The 20,204-nt window shown below is 47.4% G+C and overlaps 1 protein-coding gene across 1 annotated transcript in view; it reads left to right on the top strand.

Annotated features, from left to right (window-relative positions):
• abcb5 (ATP-binding cassette, sub-family B (MDR/TAP), member 5) overlaps window positions 1-3,707 on the top strand; it is a 190,218-nt gene extending 186,511 nt beyond the window's left edge. The window contains exon 29 of the mRNA XM_072509204.1: window positions 1,592-3,707. Within this exon, the coding sequence (XP_072365305.1) occupies window positions 1,592-1,789 (198 nt within the window). The 3' untranslated portion in view covers window positions 1,790-3,707. The remainder of the gene's footprint in view (window positions 1-1,591) is intronic.
• The last annotated feature ends 16,497 nt before the right edge of the window (window positions 3,708-20,204 follow it).

The raw sequence follows: 20,204 nt of genomic DNA on the forward strand, positions 1-20,204 counted from the left end.
CGCCGGTAAGGGAGGTGTTTTAATTCACGCTGGCATGACCGGCATTACGGCAGCAGGACTTCGGCCCATCGCGGGCCAGAGAATCGCTGGGGGGGCCCGCCGACCGGCGCGGCGTGATTCCCGCCCCCGCCGAATCTCCGGTGCCCGAGAATCCGGCGGCCGCAGGATTCACGCCGCCCCCCGGCGATTCTCCGACCCGGCGTGGGGTCGGAGAATCCCGCCCCAGATGTGGCAGTGTTAAACTTTCAGCTTATATTATGTGACAATGAAATATATATTGGTTTTATGAGAAAATATGGGTTCTCATTGTTTACATTGCATTCCTGAATGTGGGAGCATGCTGTGCGCAATGGATGTCGAGTTTCCTACATTAAAGCAATGTGCGTTGGGGCATTCAGAGATCATGAAAGGCGATATATAAATGCAAGTTTTTCTTTTCATATGTCCCCTTATCCAGAACAGAAACAGCCAGCAGAGTGAACAGACTTTCATTACATCAGTCTGGACCTGCGTTCGCCATGAGTGTAAATGGCAATGCGGGCCCAAAATACTGCCAGAGTAGCAGAAAGTGTGATTTGCGTTGGCAAGATCTCATTTCCCAAATGGCCCACCCCTCACCGATGACATAATGATGTTCTTGCCCCCATTTAAATAGATTTTAATATAATTAGTGTGCTTCCCTGCAATAAGACGCCCCCCCAATGAATGATTTCCCCCTTGACGAGGAAACGTGAAGCAGTCGAGGAGACCCCGCCAAGGGCACAAAGGTATTATCATAGATTATCATAGAATTTACAGTGCATAAGGAGGCCATTCGGCCCTTCGAGTCTGCACCGGCTCTTGGAAAGAGCACCCTACACAAGGTCAACACCTCCATCCTATCCCCATAACCCAGTAACCCCACCTAACACTAAGGGCAATTTTGGACACTAAGGGCAATTTAGCATGGCCAATTCACCTAACCTGCACATCTGTGGACTGTGGGAGGAAAGCGGAGCACCCGGAGGAAACCCACGCACACACGGGGAGGATGTGCAGACTCCGCACAGACAGTGACCCAAGCCGGAATCAAACTTGGGACTCTGGAGCTGTGAAGCAATTGTGCTATCCACAATGCTACCATGCTGCCCGTTAGCTTTCATGGGGAAGAGGATCTTACCACACCATGGTGGCTGTGCCAGGGTGGGACCATGGGTGGGGGGTCCCCATATGTGTGTGTATTGCTACTGTACTTAGTGGTTGCCATGATGTTGGGGGCGAGGGGGGGGGGCTGAAGAAGAGAGAGGGAGGTTGCCACAGTGCTGGTCGGTGAGCAGGGTGTGATTCCCAATTTCCATGGCCAGGTGGGGTGGGGGGTGGGCGAGTCTTGTTTTAACACAGATCGCAAACGGTCTTACCTTTTTCATGTTTCAGTCTTTCGAGTTTCTCATCTTACTGTGGACCATTCACTTTAAACTGTATGAACTATTTGTTGGCATTTTTTAAATGCTAGCAAATTAACGTGAACACATTTGCCACAATTCTATTCATCTTATTAATATCAAGTCTAGTATTTATTTCCTTTTCCGTTTTGCTCTTTTCTGTTTTGTAGATTGTCCAACAAGCCTTGGATGAAGCTCGGCAGGGTCGAACTTGCATAATCATTGCCCACCGTTTGTCGACTATCCAAAATGCTGACATTATTGCTGTGATACAGAATGGTAGAGTCGTGGAAGAGGGAACTCACAACCAGCTCCTGTTAAAAAAGGGGGCCTATTACGCACTTGTCCATGCGCAGGTTCACAATTAATATGAATACCAAGCAGATTGATTTCCAAAGTATTTGGAGTGAATTTTCCCGTTGACTACCACAGAAATCCCAAGGATATTCAACCCCTCTAACTTTTTTGTACCTGATCATTTAGAATAGGAAATATTTTGTCAGAGGATGCTGCTCATTCATGTTTCATGATCATAGTCCAATAGTGATGGTGTAGTTTGATTAATTGTTCTTCAAAAAGGTGATATTTTGAATATTTTACATGAAATTTCCTGTATTTTCATCATGTATAAATAGTTTGTTGATGCCTATATTAAGTTTGTTGATGCCTATTTTAAGTTTGTTGATGCCTATTTTAAGTTTACAATTCTACTAATTCAAGTTTTAATATATTTTTATTTCATTGTTCAGTATCGTAATGTAAAAGATACGAATTGTATTTCGGATCAGGCTGAGTGTGCTATGAAGAGTAGAACCTGGATTTAACAGGTTTCCACCCCCTACGCTGCATTTGGTGGGGTGATTACTTCGGAGGGAGTATTTGAGACCAGTTCAGCTTTACAGTTGAAATTCCATGCTGCTTATCCTTGGGGGCTGAGTGGGACTTTCTCTCCTTAGAACATGGGTTCTGATGTGAGCTTTGAGAAAGACCCAACAGATTAGAAGAGGAGGGTAATGAGGGATCTTTGTTGTACCACTATTGATGTTTGTGTCCATGTCGGCTGATGCAGTTCAGGATGTTACAACCACCGTTTACAGAGGATGTATCCACCTGTCACCTCCTTCTAAAGTAGGGCTTATAAACACAATGTTAAGTGAGCTGAGTTGCTGTGCAACATGCACATTTACATGGATGTTGCAGCCTGGAGCTATGGAGAGGGATGGGAGAGATGCCAATTTTCATTGCATCACATGGCTGACCAGGAATCCCGCCAAACCTCAGTACCAGCCAATGGTGTATGTCAGAAAGATTTGCAGGTTGGTACTCAACATTCTTAAACACTTCCTTGGCCAACAAGTCTTGGTGTGGATCTCAGGGACCCTACCCACTGTGGCACAAGGCCTATAGACAAGACAGTCACCGATAAATCCAATAAGGAGTTCAGGAGGAATTTACTCGGAGTGCTGAGAATGTGGAACTTGTTACAATGCAAGCGTGGTTGTTATAAACATCACAGCTGATTGAAGGGGAAGCTGGATGTGTACAGAGGAAGAAAATACTAATAATAGCAATAAGGTTAAATGGTATGTGATACGAAACTTAGTAGAGCCAGAAAACCAGCACAGATTTGTTGAACTGAATGGTCTGATACAGTATGGTGTGTGAAAATTATGATTACAGAAGTATAACTGTGAAAATCAAATTTAATGAAGCTTAAGCTAAACATCAGCTATCTACCGATTTGAATATATACAAAGTAAATCCAGTATCATGTGAGAGTACCTTTAAGAAATGGGTGTGTATATAAATATCTGTAGTGAGAGTAACCTTTAAGAAATGGTTGTTTACTACTGCAGTGATATCAGAGAGTGGGTGGAGCTGGGCTGTCTGTCAGCTTTTTACTTTCGTTTTAGGCTGTTTGCTGCAGGGTGTGTTTTAGTTTTGTTTTCAGTGTTGGAGCTGAAGCCAGACAGAGCAGGTGTACTGTTTATCTCCCTGCCATGAAAAGACTATCTCTTGAACATTTGGTGAATTCAGAATTATACATGTTCTCAGTAGTGAATATAAACCTAATGTGCTTCTGTTAAAAGGTGTTTCTTAAGTCTTCTGGATGTTAAAAGGACAGTTTCCGGATTACTTAATGTTGTATTCTTTGGGGGTTGTATTTGAATTAATGGTTGCTAAGTTGTTCACTGTATGCTTTAAAAAAGGTTAACTTGAGTCAATAGAATAAACATTGTTTTGTTTGAAAAAATACTTTTCCATTTCTGCTGTACCACACCTGTAGAGAGGTCCATGCGCTCTCCATACCACAATCTATTAAAAGTTGTGGGTCAGGTGAACTGCATGATGCACTATGGGGTTCTCTAAGCCCTGGCCCATAACACCAGTGACTGAAGGCAGTCTGAAGTCAATCTCAAATCTGTTTGTATATGGAGCTGTTGAATCAAAACTGAGACTTTCAATTGTTTCTCTGTGTCAGGGCCGCACAATGACCGCAATTTACCGGCTGCATGCTGGCAGCAGGATTCTTTGGTCACGATGGCAGGATAAATTCTCCCCCCCTCCCCTTGGCGGGTTCCCGGGGTGCATGGGGTGGCTTTAATGGGAATTCCCATTGATCACAGCCACTGCCGAGAAACATGCAGCTTTGAGGCGGGAGAATTCCACCCAAAGCTGGAATTACCCAGTTCCTCCGCTGGCAGGATCTTTCAGTCCTGCCGAAGTGAATGGACATTTTAAGAGCTCATCACATCATCTGGCCCATCCACCACCGTGATGGGGCTGTAAAATTCCACCGCTCTCACGCACCAGAGCAGCCCCACCCCCACAGACGAGGGAGCCCCCATTCCACAAACATCGGTGCAACCTCTCCCCCCCTCACCCCCAGCCATGGAGCTCAACAGGCCCCGACTGTTAGCACTTCAGGGCGGTGCCAGAGCGCTACCTGGCCATGACCATCACCTGCCGGGGGCTATACTTCCTTAAGCACCCCGGCAGGTTTCTGCTTCACATTTTGCAAAAGTGCCTGGAAACCTCGTGACATCACATCGGCGATGGGGGGAATCCTTAATGTGGGGGGGAACATATGGCGGGGAAGCCGGTTGGTATATTTAAATTTATTAAAATGTATTCCATTAAAGTTTCGAGAAGGGCAGGTATTTCATTACATCACTGGCAAGGGGCAGGGAAAATCAGAACGAGATCTCGCTGCTGTGATTATCATTTCAGCAGTCTCACAAGATTTTTCTTCTTTTTTTAAATTAAAATTCCCAATTATTCCTTTTCCCAATTAAGGGACAATTTAGTGTGGCCAATCCACCTACCCTGCACATCTTTGGGTTGTGTCTCACGAGATGTCGCCATTTTCGCCCATGGCAAACTCCGGCAGAAGGTCAAGGCCATTGTGTTTTGGGTATATTCTGTGACTTTATGTTTTTCGTATGCAAGTCTCCTCACCACATTAATCTCAGCAGGCTATTCCAGGTAAATATTATTTATTTATTTTTTAAATTTAGAGTACCCAATTCATTTTTCCAATTAAGGGGCATATTAACGTGGCCAATCCACCTACACTGCACATCTTTTGGGTTGTGGGGTCGAAACCCACACAAACACGGGGAGAATGTGCAAACTCCACACGGACAGTGACCCAGAGCCGGGATTGAACCTGGAACCTCGGCGCCGTGAGGCTGCAGGGCTAACCCACTGCGCCACCATGCTGCCCTAGGTAAATATTATTAACAAGTGAATGAAGCACATAGAACCAGACACCACTATAGCCCCACCAATGAATCAGCCCAATGGTACTCTTCTCAATATTTTACCTTTCTGATCTTCAAATGGTATTTCTTTGGGGGTCAAACTTTGCTAGTTTAACTTAGTTTTTGTCACTGGCTTCGTCACTGGATTCAGAAATCACCTATGGAATTACTCACGGTGAATTGTGGCTATCTTGTTTGGAAAGAGGACCTGGGAAACAGAAAAGGTGAGATGGCATTCCTCTTTTTATGGGTGGCACGGTAGTACAGTGGTTAGCACTGTTGCATCACAGCGCCAGGGTCCCAGGTTCTATTCCCCGCTGGGTCACTGTCTGTGCAGAATCTGCACATTCTTCCTGTGTCTGCGTGGGTTTCCTCCGGGTGCTCCGGTTTCCTTCCACAGTCTAATGAGATGCAGCATAAGTGGATTGGCCATGTTAAATTCCCCCTTAGTTTCCAAAATGTTAGGTGGGGTTACTGGGACAGGGTGGTGGCATGGGCCTAGGTCGTGCGCTCTTTCAAAAGGTCGGTGCAGACTTGATGGGCTGAATGGCCTCCTGCACTGTAGTGATTCTACAATGCAGGAGCCGCCAGGGCTGGCAGAGCCAGATGACGCAGAGCAGCAAGGGCCCGATCCAGCTGCCCTCCATCCCAAGCTGAACGTCAGGGCCCTATGGGCACTGGCCGGGGAGGGAGGTGTCAACCCAGGGCCATCCTACAGACTGGCAACAGCAGCCAGCAGCTCCCCCAAGACCCAGCCCTCACCCGAAAGGGGAGCATCCTAGAGTCAGCATCTGGTACAGGACGACAGGGTGGGGCCTGTTCCAGGGGCAAGTGCACCAAGGTCCTCTGGCTCCAGAGTCCCCAGAGGGCACCCACCACAGACATTGACGGCCATGGACACTGGAGGCAGCAGGTTGCCTTCACCTCTGATGTGCATTCTGGGGTCACACCTGGGCACAGAGATATGGCAAGGAAGAGGGTACTTTGAGGATTGAGAGGGCATGGGGAGAGTGGAGACAGCACCATCAGGGATTGGCGCAGTAGGGGATACATTAAAAAAAACTTTCTTCCACAATGCAGACCGAGCACGAATCCCCTGCCCTAGCTCCCCGGACGTGGAGATCCTGGATGCTTCTCCGTCCCGACAACCCAGGTGCAGGTGATGGGTGTGAGCAAGCACTCAGCAGACAGGCAGGTGTCAGGCTATGGCATAGATTGAGGTGCACCAGAGCTCGACTCTCAGCAGGTTATCACCGCACTGTCCTTGACAGTGACCAGCTGACAGTGCCGATACAGTCCCATCACCCAAGAGTGATGTTACACAGACCCTGGGAGTGTGGACCAGGACAGGGGAGTAGGAGTCAATACCCTATATGAAGTGCATGAGGATGAGGGCCTCCCTGGCCCTTCGGGTTTGCTGGAGCCCTGCTATTGCTGCCTGTCCTCCATCCTCTGGCTGGGTCCACCAACGGGCTTGTCCTACAGTCCCTCATGGTAAGGCACCGCTTCGTCTCCCTCCTCTGTGGTGGCCATATGGTCCTCCCCCTCCATGTCCAGCAGGTCGCCCCACTGCTGTGGCAGGCTGTGGAGGGAACAGCAGACCACCATAAAGCAGGTGACCCTCCGGAGGGTGTATTGTATCACCAGAGCGGTCGAGGCATCAGAACCGCATTTTGAGTGTCCAATGCACCGCTCAATCACAGCCCTGGTGGCCGCATCGGCCTTGTTATAATTGGGTCACCTCCGTACTAGCATCATTAGAAAGGCCCTCAGCAGATACCCCTTATCCCCCCCAGAGCCAATCTGGTGTGGTCCTCGAAGAAGCCCTAAATTGTAGCTGTCATGCACACTCCATGGGAAGCGTACACACACGTGAATGATCTTCCATGTGGTGGTCGCAGCCGAGCTGGACATTCAGGGAGTGGAACCCCTTCCTGTTGATGAAGAGCATTCCCGGTGAGCACAAAGCTACATGCATGCCATTTACTACTCCCTAGACCTGGGTCATCCCGGCGATGGCAGAGAATCCTGCGGCCCAGACGTAGACGTTCAGGGCTGCGGTGACCTTGACGGCCACTGGGAGCAGGTATCCTCCTCCCCACGTGGTGCTAAGTATGCAAAGGATATTGCAAATGTGCCGCACCATCTCCTTGTTGAGGTGGAACCTCCTGCACACGTGCTGTTCATCATTTGTTCAAAAGACCATTGACGCCTGTACACCTTGGGCCTTCACCAGCCTCCCAGTCTGGGTTCCTCCCTGGCTTGGTGGGAGACTGGTTCCTCAGGGTGTGAAGCGGGGCCCTGCACATGGGCCACCGCCTTGAGCCTCTGTCAACGCTGCTGCCGCCGCCTTCTCCGTCATCTGTCCGCCTGGCAGACCAGCAGCAACATGAGGGCAGATTCCACGGGGTCCAATCATCCAATCCACCCTGCCCATGCACCTCCGGCTGCAGAGGGTGCTGCTGCTCACCGGACCCCACATCCTGTACCCCAGACACGCACATGTAACATTACCTACACCAGGCATATACCCACCGTGCAAAGACCCACCCTCTGGCCGGTGATATGTCCCCGATGCTAGGGCCCAGCCCGTGTGTTCGGATGTCGGCTGCTGTGCCCGTGGTGTTGCGTCATCACGGTCTGATTGGGTTGCGAGGCGAGGCAAGGAAATAACTCCCAGGTGCCACATGGCATGCCTGTCAACACGGGTCCATTTGGGAAGTGGGAAGTGCTCAGTTTTCTTTTCTTTTTTGAAAATTTAGAGTACCGAATTATTGTTTTCCAATTAAGGGGCAATTTAGCGTGGCCAATCCACCTAGCCTGCACATCTTTGGGTTATGGGGGCGAAACCCACGGAGAATGTGCAAGCTTCACACAGACAGTGATCCAGAGCCAGGATTGAACCTGGGACCTTGCACCGTGAGGCAGCAATGCTAACCGATGCGCCACAGTGCTGCCCCAGAGAAGTGCTGACTTAACTACTATTGCCAATTCCCCACTTCTCCTCAAATGGCTAAAAAATAAAGTAATCTTGCAAACAACTAAGCAATCATTTTACCATCCATTGCTCAGCATCAATCCAGGTCACCCCATTCATCCTCACACAACAGAAAAAGTCACATACTCGGCAGCAGCCAAGCAAGGGCTAAAATCAGAAATTGGTCAAAAAAGAGTGCTCCAAATAGCCAATTGAAATTTAATGCATCAATGTTTAACCCACCCATGCATCTACCCTTGTCCAAAAACAACTCCTTACTCTCATTCTTTGCACTTCTAGTTGATGCAATCAATCCCTGTGCCTTCGATAAAGATAGAAGTACAATACTCAAATGCCTGCTTTGGCTACCGAAATGTCAATTTAACTTCCGGCCAGGGGCGGGAAACCACGGGCCGCCGGGTCTGAAAGGGAAAAGTGGGAATTTACCTGCGCTCAGATGTCACGAGGAAATTTCCTTTCCATTCGGCAGCCTGATACCTCCAACAGGACAATCTGCGCAGGTTCCAACGCAGGTTCCAGCGTGGTGCAGGAGGAGTGCAACCCCACCTCCTTATGACGGGTGCAGCTTGGGAATGCCCATTGTGAGTGTCATAATATACATCAGTACATTATGGTGCAATCACATACGCACACTGATGGACATGTAGTAGGACCAACCAGCATACATAACACCGCAGCCAATCACCAGTGAGAGCACAAGCACTATAAAGACGGGACAGGAGAGTTCCCGCTCATTCTAGCAGCAGCCAGCTCGGAGCACAGAGCTCACAGCCTGAATCACAGACATTCACCATGTGCTGAGTGCCTCACCATAGCTAGTGATAGGAAAGGGTCCACAGTTAAGCTGGTATTGCTTATACCCACGTTTACGGTATGTTAGCATAGTTGAACAGCTAATAAAATAGCGTTACACCACTTCCAGCATTGTTGGCTTGTTTGTGAACCAGAACACCCAACACGACATGGTACAAGGAGTGGCCGCAATCTAGCACTTGTGAGACCTACCTGCAACTTCTCAGCATTCCGGCATCCTACAGCATGGAGAAAATCAACCCGCCGCCGCCGCTCCGCATCGCTGGCAATCTCGGGGTACATTGGAAGATATTCAAACAGCACTTCCAGCTCTTCCTCGAGGCCACGGACAGGGAGAATGCATCGGACACCAGGAAGATAGCCCTTCTTCTCTCCACAGCTGGGCAACATGCCATCCACATCTTTAACTCCCTGACATTCGCTGACGACGAGGACAAGACCAAGTACAAGACGGTGCTCCTCAAATTTGACACACTCTTCAGTGTTGAAGTCAACGAAAGCTTCGAAAGGTACCTGTTCCAGCAGCGCTTGCAGGGTAAGGATGAGCCTTTCCAATCCTATTTAACACACCTCCGCATCCTCGCGCAATCCTGCAGCTACGGGCCCACCTCTGACTCCATGACACGCGACCAGATTGTTTTTGGGGTCATATCGGACACCCTGCGTTAGCAGCTCCTTAAAGTTAAGCAACTAACCCGAGCGACTGCCATCGAGACCTGTGTCCTGCATGAGAATGCCACCAGCTGGTACTCCTACATACAGGCAGCTGAAACGGCACGGCAAGGGCCCCATGAGGCGGAACAGGTCCAAACGATCGAATACCTCCCGGGCCGCAGTCTGGAGGAGGGCGGCCATTTCACCCGCTTTCCGAGGCCTCCCGCGCTTGTACACGCTAACGAGGGGACGGTGATGTGGAGGAACGCGATGCGCAGGCCCGCACCACGCAAGACCGTACCGCGCATGCGTGGTGGCGCAACGAACGCACTGACGTCACGACGTGCGGCAACTGTGTCTCCGCCCACTTAAAGCAGCAATGCCCTGCAAAATCGCGACAGTGCCTATGCTGTGGCAGGCTTGGCCACTATGCTGCCTGCTGTCGAGCAGCCCAGCCTGCCAACTCGCAACGATTTAACCAGCCTCGCAGGAATGTTAGTTAGCATAGCTGCCTCACACTGCCAGGGACCCAGGCTCAATTCCGACCTTGGATGACTGCCTTGTGGCGTTTGCACTTTCTCTGCATGAGTTTCCTTCATGTGCCCAGTTTCTCCCAGATTCCAAAGATGTGCAGATTAGTGGACTGACCATGCTAAAATGCCTCTTAGTATCCAGGGGTGTACAGTTTAAGTTCTGGGAAGAGGGCGGGGGAGTGGGCCTAGGTAGGGTGCTTTTTCAGAGGGTCAATGCTGACTTGATGGGCTGAATGGCCTGCACTATAGGAATTCTATGGTTCTATTCTGTGTTTCTGTGTTGTGAAGCAGCAGTGCTAACTAGACTGCCACCATGTTACCCATGTGATATGTTTCTGCCTTGTTTACTTCAATTATCTTATTTATTTATAATGATCTCATATTTAAATGCTGTGTTTTGAAGTTTCAGTGAGGCATTTGTAGAAGTTTAATGGAATTAATTTATTAACCAAAGTAATTTTCTAAATACAAAATTTTCAAACCAGTTAAAGTTAATGTTATCAGCTGATCAATGAGATAAAATTACTTGGACTTTTTACAAATCTTGTTGAATAAAATGTATTTTCTCACTTAAACACAACGGTCAATAAAACATATGTTTCCACATAAACAAAACCGTTTTGACTGTGTGTAAAGGTGAGTGGAGGGAAACGGGGCGAGGGAGGGACGGAGGGGGAAGGGAGGGAGAATTTTGACAAATTAACTGTTAATTTTACAAGCTCAATGTCTGAAAACAGCAGCTGCCAGGCAATCTTGAATGGCCCTTGCGTCACGTGGCGGAGATGAAGCCTGATTCTTCTATCATGATCCCTGCTCATTCAGTGCCTCAAAAGTGTGATTCTCCAGCGGAGGTGAAGCATGACTACAGATTTTGCATCTGCACTGGATTCTGCAATACCTGTCAGAGAGATAGTTCACATTAGCTTACAGAAGGCTTGCATATGTCAACTAAGGCATTAAACTTTGTTAAAGGATGTGGAGGGAAGTGGGGCTGGTTAAGGTGAGGGATCCGTATTTGGAGGAAGGGTTCGCCAGTCTGGAGGAGCTAAGGGAGAAGGTAGAGCTGCCGAGGGGGAGTAAGTTCAGTTATCTGCAGGTTAGGGACTTTGCGCAAAAGGTCTGCAAGGGGTTCCCTTGGTTGCCAGGATACACCCTGCTGGAGTGACTGCTGCTTCCGGATGTGGAAGCGGAGGGAAGAATTGGGGATATATATAAGTGTCTGGGGGGAGCAGGGAGGCGAGCGAGTGGTGAAGATCAAGGCGAAATTGGGAGGGGAGTATGGAGTGAGGCACTGCGTAGGGTAAACGGGACCTCCTCTTGTGCAAGGATGAGCCTGATACAGGTTAAGGTGGTGCACAGGGTGCATATGACTTGGGCAAGAATGAGTGGGTTCTTTCAGGGAGTAGCAGATGAGAGTGAAAGATGTGGGCGGGGCCCAGCGAATCACGCGCACATGTTTTGGTGTTGTGAAAAATTGGGAAGATTCTGGGCGGGAGTGTTCACGGTCTTAGCCAGGATAGTGGAGGAGGAGGTGGATCCAGATCTTTTGGTGGCGATATTTGGGGTTTCAGAGAAGCCGGAGCTCATGAAGAGGAGGAAGGCCGATGTCTTGGCCTTCGCCTCTCTGATTGCTCGGTGGCGAATTTTGCTGGAGTGGCAGTCGGCATCGCCACCGGGGGTAGCAGCTTGGTTGGGTGACCTGTACGACTTCCTGCAATTTGAGAAGATAAAGTATGAGTTAAGGGGCTCTTCAGTGAGGTTTGAGGAAAGGAGGGGAATGTTTGTGACCGTGTTTGAGAAGATGTTCGTCGCATGGTTGAAAAAAGGGGAAAATCTGTGCAGACTGTATAGTTGATTGTTGGGAAGTATGTTTCGCGGGGTGTTTATTCGCTGTAACCATTTTTGATACATGTTTGTAAAGAAATTTAAAAAATTTTTAAACGTTGTTAAAGGTGTTTTGTTACCTGTCTGGTAGGTAACATATGTTACTCAAACCTTAGTTAGTAATGAGGTATTCTGAATCCCGATGAAAAAGATTCGAACTCTTCCAGTAGTAACAAAAGGTTTATTGAGTAACTACAACAATATTTACATTAATTCTTTACTTTAACATTGATACTAATGATAAGGTCAACAAGATCTAACTATGGTAACTATACATAACTCCACGAGCCATCTGAACTAGTCTGCTGCTGCTATGATCACAGTGCACCCAAGAGAGAGAGAGAGAGAGCCAATGTGGATGCCCTTTATACCCCTGTTGGTCCGGCCTTCTAGTAATTATGTGGTGTGACTGATTACACATTAACACCTTATGTACATGCACATAGAGATCACTACATCCCCCTTTTTTTTCGTGTTACATATTTTCTGTATGGTGTAAAAAAAATTGAACAAACATAATGGATGCAGTTTGCAAAGGCATTATATAAAAATCAAAGAGTTGGTCCGTCAAATGTTAATACATTTAGTCTCTTAAGTTTTTTTTTGCTTGCATGAAATAGGTAGACAAATGATGATTCAAGTTGTGATGATCTTGACGATTATACAAAGCCAATTAATATTTATGAGTCCAATCATAATAAAAAAATTTGTGAGTCCATACTTTGAGTGTGTTCGGTCGAGTTGCTTTCTGCTTCTGTTGTTGAAGCGGTGATGTTGTTATTTATTTTTGACTGTCGTCAGTGTCCCTGTGTTTGAGTAGGCAAGAAGTCATCAATGAGGTATTTGAATGGTCAAATCACTTTGTTGTCTAATTTATGCTTTTTTTTTTCTATGCTTGTGGTAGTGATTCTGTATTACATCTTTGTTGTCTGACCTGGACTTTTTCCTGTGTTCGTGGTGTTGATTCTGTATGTCATCTTTCTTGACATCTGGTTTGCTTGTTTATTGTGGAGCAAATGTGAATTTGTGAGATTTGTTGCCATGCCATGGCAAGTTTGTACTCTTGGCATTGTTTTGCAATGTACTGTGGCATTGTCCTTCATGTGCAGAGTTGTACCATGTTCTACAGCTCGTTGTTTCATGGTTGTCGTTTCTGTCTTGGTCCTTTTCGTTGTCGTTCTTGTTGTTGTTTTCGTCATGCTTATTGTTTCTGTGTTTGTTGTTTTCGCTGTTGTCCTTGTTGTTTTTCTCATCATGCTCGTTGTTTCTGTTGTTGTTATGCTTCTTGTTGTGTTTGTTGTTGTTCTTGTAGTTTTTGATGTTGCTGTCGTTCTTGCTTCTGCAGCGCTTCGTGTTGTTGATGTTGCTCTTGTTGCGCTGCATGTTGTTTGCGTTGTTGCTGTTGCACTCAATGAGTGTTCCGTTTGGATGATGTGAGTCATTGTCACAGTTATTGGTGCCAGTGTCCTTTGTGGTATCTGTTTCATTGAGCGTTTCTTCTTGAGAATTGTGAGAATGATCTGATGTTGCATTGATGTTGGTGACATCAGTCATTTGTGGTGGATTTGATTCCTCTTCTTTGCTTCCTTTGTACTCCACTGCTAGAGTCATTTCTGGTTCACTTGAATCATCTGTGATCTCTTTGTGCTCCTCTTCTGGAGTTATTTCTGGTTCATTTGAATCACTTTTGGTTTCTTGGTGCTCCTCTTCTGGAGTCAAAATCTTCAAGATTTCTAATTACGTGGTCTCTCTGGACTCTTGGTGCTTCTCTTCTGGAGTCAAAATCTTCAGGATTTCTATTGACATGGTCTCTCTGGACTCTTGGTGCTCCTCTTTTGGCGTCAAAATCTTCATGATTTCATTTGACATGGTCTCTCTGGACTCATGAGTAGCCCTCCTCTGATTGTTGAGTGCTTCTGGGCAGACGAGCTGAGATCTGTCAGTCCTGCTGTGATCCTGCACATCCTGTATGGGAATTGTCATTTCTTCGTCACTTGTCTCACATATAGTGGGTAGGCATTCAGTGTCTTCTTCTAGTGGCTCAAATAAGCTTGATAGATCTTCATGGTCTTGTACATGCATGGCGTTCGCTATGGAGTGTTTGCTTGCTTCCATTTTTTAGTCTGTCACCGAGCTGTCTGTGGAGGCTTGCGTCACTCTCTTTGTGGAGGCTTGTGTTGCTCTCTTTGTGGAGTCCGTCATCGCTCTCTTTGTGGAGTCGTGCAGTGTTCTCGCTGTGGAGTCAATCTGTGCTCTCTCAACGGAGTCGTTCTGTGCTCTCTGTGTGGCATCGTCTTCATCTTGGGTATTACTGTCAACCAATGTATCGACGATCTGCCATGGCACCATGGTATTGGCTTCATCTACCATGAGAAGAGTCGTGTTGAGCTTTTCAACCATGTTGCTGATGCTGTGATCAGGATCTCTGAATAACTCAGCCATGTCTGAGCAGTATTGTGTGTATTGTTCGATAGACAAATCACCCCTTTTTGTTTCAGAGTTGTTATCGTTCTCTTCATGTTCAATGAACAAATCATCTTCTTTGGTTTCAGATTTTTTATTGAGCTCTTCACTTTGGGTGGTGCAGACTGCTTGTTCCAGGGTGCTGTGAAAGTTATTTTCAACTGCTGGTGGAAGTTCGGGCATTGTTCTGTCTTTTGAGGTAAAGAAAATTGGGATTGGCAGCTTTAAATTTTTTTTTGCTCATTTTCGTGCATTTCCTTTTTAAGTGGGCGTGGCCAGGGTCCTCTGACATCACGACGCCCGTAACGTCATGCGTAGGAATTGAATGCGCATGCGCAATTCGAGTTTCCTTTACTGTCCGCTCTTTGCACAACTGCGCATGTGCGGCTCCTTTCTCAAGATGGCTGCCGCTCAGAACTTCCGTCTTCTTCTGTTTCAATCCTGCCGCTGACTCGAGGTAAGTTTTGGCGCCATTTTTTCCGATTTTCTTTTCTCGACACTGATTCTGTGTTTGCAAAGACTGACAGTATTGATTTTGTTTTTGTTCATGAGCAAGGCATTTTTGTACAGCAGTTTCTAGAGTTAGATGCTTATTTTGTGATAGTGCTTCACTCAAATTTTTATCAGATAGTCCAGAAATTAATTTATTCATTATAACAGTGTCTCTGAAAGCAGCATAATCGCAGCCTTGTGGTATTAACTTGAGATTTGTAATAAAATCAATGATGGGCCCTCCGTTTCTCTGGCATTTATGACAATTGTTAAATCTCTCCAGCATCTCACCAGAGTGACTCTTACAGTGTTCATCAATTTTTTTTGAGTATTACATCTATTTTGGTGTCATCTTCACCTTCTAAGTAATTAAAGCAATTATAGATTTGTCTAGTTTCATGCCCTCCCATTGACAGTAGTAGTGCTATTTTCATTGCGTTAGAGACAGTGCTTAAACCATTAACTGCAATAAATATTTGGAATATCTGTTCAAATTTTTTCCAGTCATAACTTAAATTACCGGTTGTTTTCAGGTGCCCTAGAGGTCCAATGAGTCCCATAGTTAGTCGCTGAGGATCCATTTGCTGCGAAGTCTTCCACAGTCGAATGTCTAGTCTTCTCTTTTTCTTCTCTTTTTGTCTAACCTCATCTAACTGGTTCTGTTAAAGCCACTCAACTGGTACCATGTTTTGTTACCTGTCTGGTAGATAACATGTGCTACTCAAACCTTGGTTAGTGATGAGGTATTCTGAATCCCGATGAAGAAGATTCGAACTCTTCCAGTAGTAACAAAAGGTTTATTGAGTAACTACAACAATATTTACATGAGTTCTTTACTTTAACTTTGATACTAATGATAAGGTTAACAAGGTCTAACTATGGTAAGTATACATAACTCCACAGGCCATCTAAACTAGTCTGCTGTTGCTATGATCACAGTGCACCCAAGAGAGAGAGAGAGAGCCAATGTGGCTGCCCTTTGTACCCCTGTTGGTCCGGCCCTCTAGTGATCATGTGGTGCTACTGCTACACATTAACCGCTTATGTACATGCACATAGAGATCACTACAAAAGGATTTGAAGTAATCACTGAGTCTTGTAAGGATGAACATTAAGGGCATGATTGAATGGAAAAGTTGCTGAATGTCATTTGTGGCGGGTCTTGCTGGGAGTTTCCCACCGGCTCTGGTGATGATTTCCTCACTGATATTTAACCACACTATATCTAACCACACTATACTTTTTTGGGCCCTGGGGAGTTCCTGCCTGGTCAAATCCACACTTAAGAATTATTTTCATCACTGGGGAGCTGAACTCTCTGGCCTGACCGGCTCCTCAAAGATCAGGGACTGGGTCGGAGAATCCCCGCAACCGCGCCACCTGTGTGAACCGCTCCAGCGCGGTGCTGGCCACCTGTAGGGGCCAGAATCGGTACTTCCAGCGGCCCGTTCGTGCCGTCGAGGACACTCTGCCACCGAATGGGAGAATCCCGCCCCAGTGGCTCCATTTTGAAAGGGTGCCCCAATCTCTAAATGAGGGCCCCCCATATGCCCCACCCATGGGCAATGTCACCCCTCCCATACACATGGGCATTATCCCACACCCACCTAGTGAGAATCGGGAAATGTTATTTATTTTCGCTGGCAAGAACGCGTTTTCCAATTTTCCAGGCACCTTGCTGGTAGCTTATGGAGAAGTATACGATCGAAGGTCAGGAACCTCATGTAAATGCATTAGCATATTATTAGCGAGCCCTCTTGCTGGGGATCCCCCCTTCACATCCACACCGATGCAATTTACAACAGCTGTATAAAAACGAGATATCGGAGGTGAGCATTCACATCGCCATCACCCTCCAGAGTGCACATTGCAGAGCGGGTACCAGAGAGGACATGGGGGACCCATGATAAGTGCAACACGGGGCTGGGGGGGCAGTTCAATATTGACATCCCAGGGGTGGGGTCGCTCACAGGTCTTAGCGTGCCTCCATGTATGAAAGCCTCTAGGTTTAAAGGGATCTTGCAGCTGGTATGCAGGCATTGCTTCCCGTGTCTTCCTTGCTGAGCTGGTGGTGATATAACCACTGAGGGATTGGCCTTCTAGAGAGACAGCTGGAAAATGGGTGGGAGCTGATGAATCCACAGGCACAATACTGAGGTCCCTGGGTGGGGTCTCATTAAAGGCCAAGCTACATTGGCAGAGTGGGGAACTCTAACAAGGGATGTTTTCAAGTCTCACGAGGTTTGAAGACCCTCACACAGGGGGCAGGATGACTGCAGAGAGAATTGACTTCTACACTCGGGCACCACTGTGAAGACAAAGGGTATGAGCTGTCTGGAAATTCAAGGCCACTGGTTATGGAGGCCAATTTGTCAGTGATTAGTTTCTGGGTGGCTGGTTGTTCAAGTGCTGGGGGAATGAGGATGCTCTCTAAGAGTGATGTTGACATGCTAATTTCAGTCTTCACACACATCAGCCTCCCGTACCGTACCATCCTCCCCGAACAGGCGCCGGAATGTGGCGACTAGTGGCTTTTTTCAGTAACTTCATTTGAAGCCTACTTGTGACAATAAGCGATTTTCATTTCATTTCATTTCATCAGGTGTACCTCGCATGCCACAAGGGGAAGCCAGTTGTCTAATCAGATCCCTGATCTTCCTTGATGAGTCAATTGTGGCAATTTAATCAGTATTGCGGTGCATGAGTGTGCTATCGTTTCAGCAGAGGGAGCATGCGCTGTCCATTGGCACCCTCGAAGCCTTCTATGCCCGTTGGGTCCCGCATAGGCTGGAGTGCCTTATTGATCTCTTTAATCACATTTTGGTTTGATGCTTTTAAGCTTCATTTGTGATTCGCTTTTTTTTAAGGTAGTTTCTCTTCAATTTATTTGATTTTGTTTACTTGGTTATTTATGTTCATCAAACTAGTTGGAAGCTGAACCCCCAAGCATTGAACTTCAAGGCTCATACTCACGTCCCCACAACAGAGAGGTGACACAGATTGTGACCCCAGTGCAAGGCGTTATAGTGAAGTCTTTTATCAGTCACCCCATTCAAGGGATGATAGGGGGCAGTATTGTTCCCCTGTGAAGTGAGAATATGGGTCCATTGAATGCACCAAACTGCCCTAACTCTATACCCTTGGGCGGGGTGGCGGATGGACGGACAGGGCGGGGGGCGGGGGGGAGGGGGGGGGCGAAGGAGGGGTGTTGGGGGGGGGGGGTGGCCTGCAGACCACTGAGGCTCTCAAGGGTCCAAGCACTTCATTCAGGTGGAGTTGAGAGGGGCAACAGTGGGGAAGTGGCTATTCCGTGGCAGGGCAGGGAATGAGGCTCAGTGGAAAGACACTCACTTAGGGGGATGTGCTTGGGTAGATATCCCAGATCCTGAGAGGACAGAGTCAGGGCATTGTCATAAATTCCCATCTCTCACTTTGATGGTCTCTTCCTGTCAGGTTTTGATTTGGAAGAATCAACAAAGCAGTCAAGTTGGAAAATCTTTAACTGTGATCGAACTGCAACAGCAACATTGAGGTGCCACTGTGCATGGCCAGGAACAGCGCCCTGCAGTGGAGGGGGAGACAGGGCACGTTGAACCTCTTGGAGTAGCGCCACAGATAACAGTGTCTCGGAGGATACACTACAGGCCACGGGTGTTCCAACGTCAAACCTCCTACTTCCAGATGTCAGCGGTCCAGTTCCAGAGAAGACTGTGTCTGTCCCAGGGGACAGTGGGTCAGGTGATTTAAGAGTTGACACCACCACCTGGACTGGGAGGTCACCCAAAGCCTGTGGCCCTGCAAATTATTGCCACTATGAACTTTAATCCAGTGGCTAGTTTCAGGGCTGCATGGGTGGCCTGTGCATCAGACCCAAGCCAGTAGCACACAAGTCCATAAGGAAGGTCACAATTGTGCAATATGTGAGGGAGGGCCGACATGTACATCATCTTGGACTGGGACCAGGCGCACCAGGATGCCAGGACCATGGGCTTCGCCCGCATCGTCTGCATCAATGGCTCCGAAGTGGAGATGGTCGATACTTTAAGCTCCTGGGGGTCACCATCACCAACAGTCTGTCCTGGTCCACTCATGTTGATGCAATAGTTAAGAAAGCTCAACAACGTCTCTACTTCCTGCGGAAGCTAAAGAAATTTGGCATGTCTGCATCGACTCTCACAAACTTCTACAGATGTGCGACAGAGAGCATCCTAGCCGGCTGCATCACAGCCTGGTATGGCAACTACTTGGTCCAAGATCGCAAGAACATAGAACATAGAACATAGAAAATACAGCACAGAACAGGCCCTTCGGCCCACGATGTTGTGCCGAACCTTTGTCCTAGATTAATCATAGATTATCATTGAATTTACAGTGCAGAAGGAGGCCACTCGGCCCTTTGAGTCTGCACCGGCTCTTGGAAAGAGCACCCTACCCAAACTCAACACCTCCACCCAACACCAAGGTCAATTTGGACATTAAGGGCAATTTATCATTGGCCAATTCACCTAACCCGCACTTCTTTGGACTGTGGGAGGAAACCGGAGCACCCGGAGGAAACCCACGCAGACACGGGGAGGACGTGCAGACTCCGCACAGACAGTGACCCAAGCCGGGAATCGAACCTGGGACCCTGGAGCTGTGAAGCATTGTGCTATCCACAATGCTACCGTGCTGCGCTTGAGAACAAATAAATCTACACTATATCATTTTACCGTAATCCATGTACCTATCCAATAGCTGCTTGAAGGTCCCTAATATTCCCGACTCAACTATTTCCACAGGCAGTGCATTCCATGCCCCCACTACTCTCTGGGTAAAGAACCTACCTCTGATATCCCTCCTATATCTTCCACCTTTCACCTTAAATTTATGTCCCCTTGTAATGGTTTGTTCCACCCGGGGAAAAAGTCTCTGACTGTCTACTCTATCTATTCCCCTGAGCATCTTATAAACCTCTATCAAGTCGCCCCTCATCCTTCTCCGTTCTATTGAGAAAAGGCCTAGCACCCTCAACCTTTCCTCGTAAGACCTACTCTCCATTCCAGGCAACATCCTGGTAAATCTTCTTTGCACCTTTTCCAAAGCTTCCACTTCCTTCCTAAAATGAGGCGACCAAAACTGTACACAATACTCCAAATGTGGCCTTTCCAAAGTTTTGTACAGCTGCATCATCACCTCACGG

Source organism: Scyliorhinus torazame, chromosome 6 (genome assembly GCF_047496885.1).
Source record: "Scyliorhinus torazame isolate Kashiwa2021f chromosome 6, sScyTor2.1, whole genome shotgun sequence".
Classification (NCBI taxonomy): domain Eukaryota; kingdom Metazoa; phylum Chordata; class Chondrichthyes; order Carcharhiniformes; family Scyliorhinidae; genus Scyliorhinus; species Scyliorhinus torazame.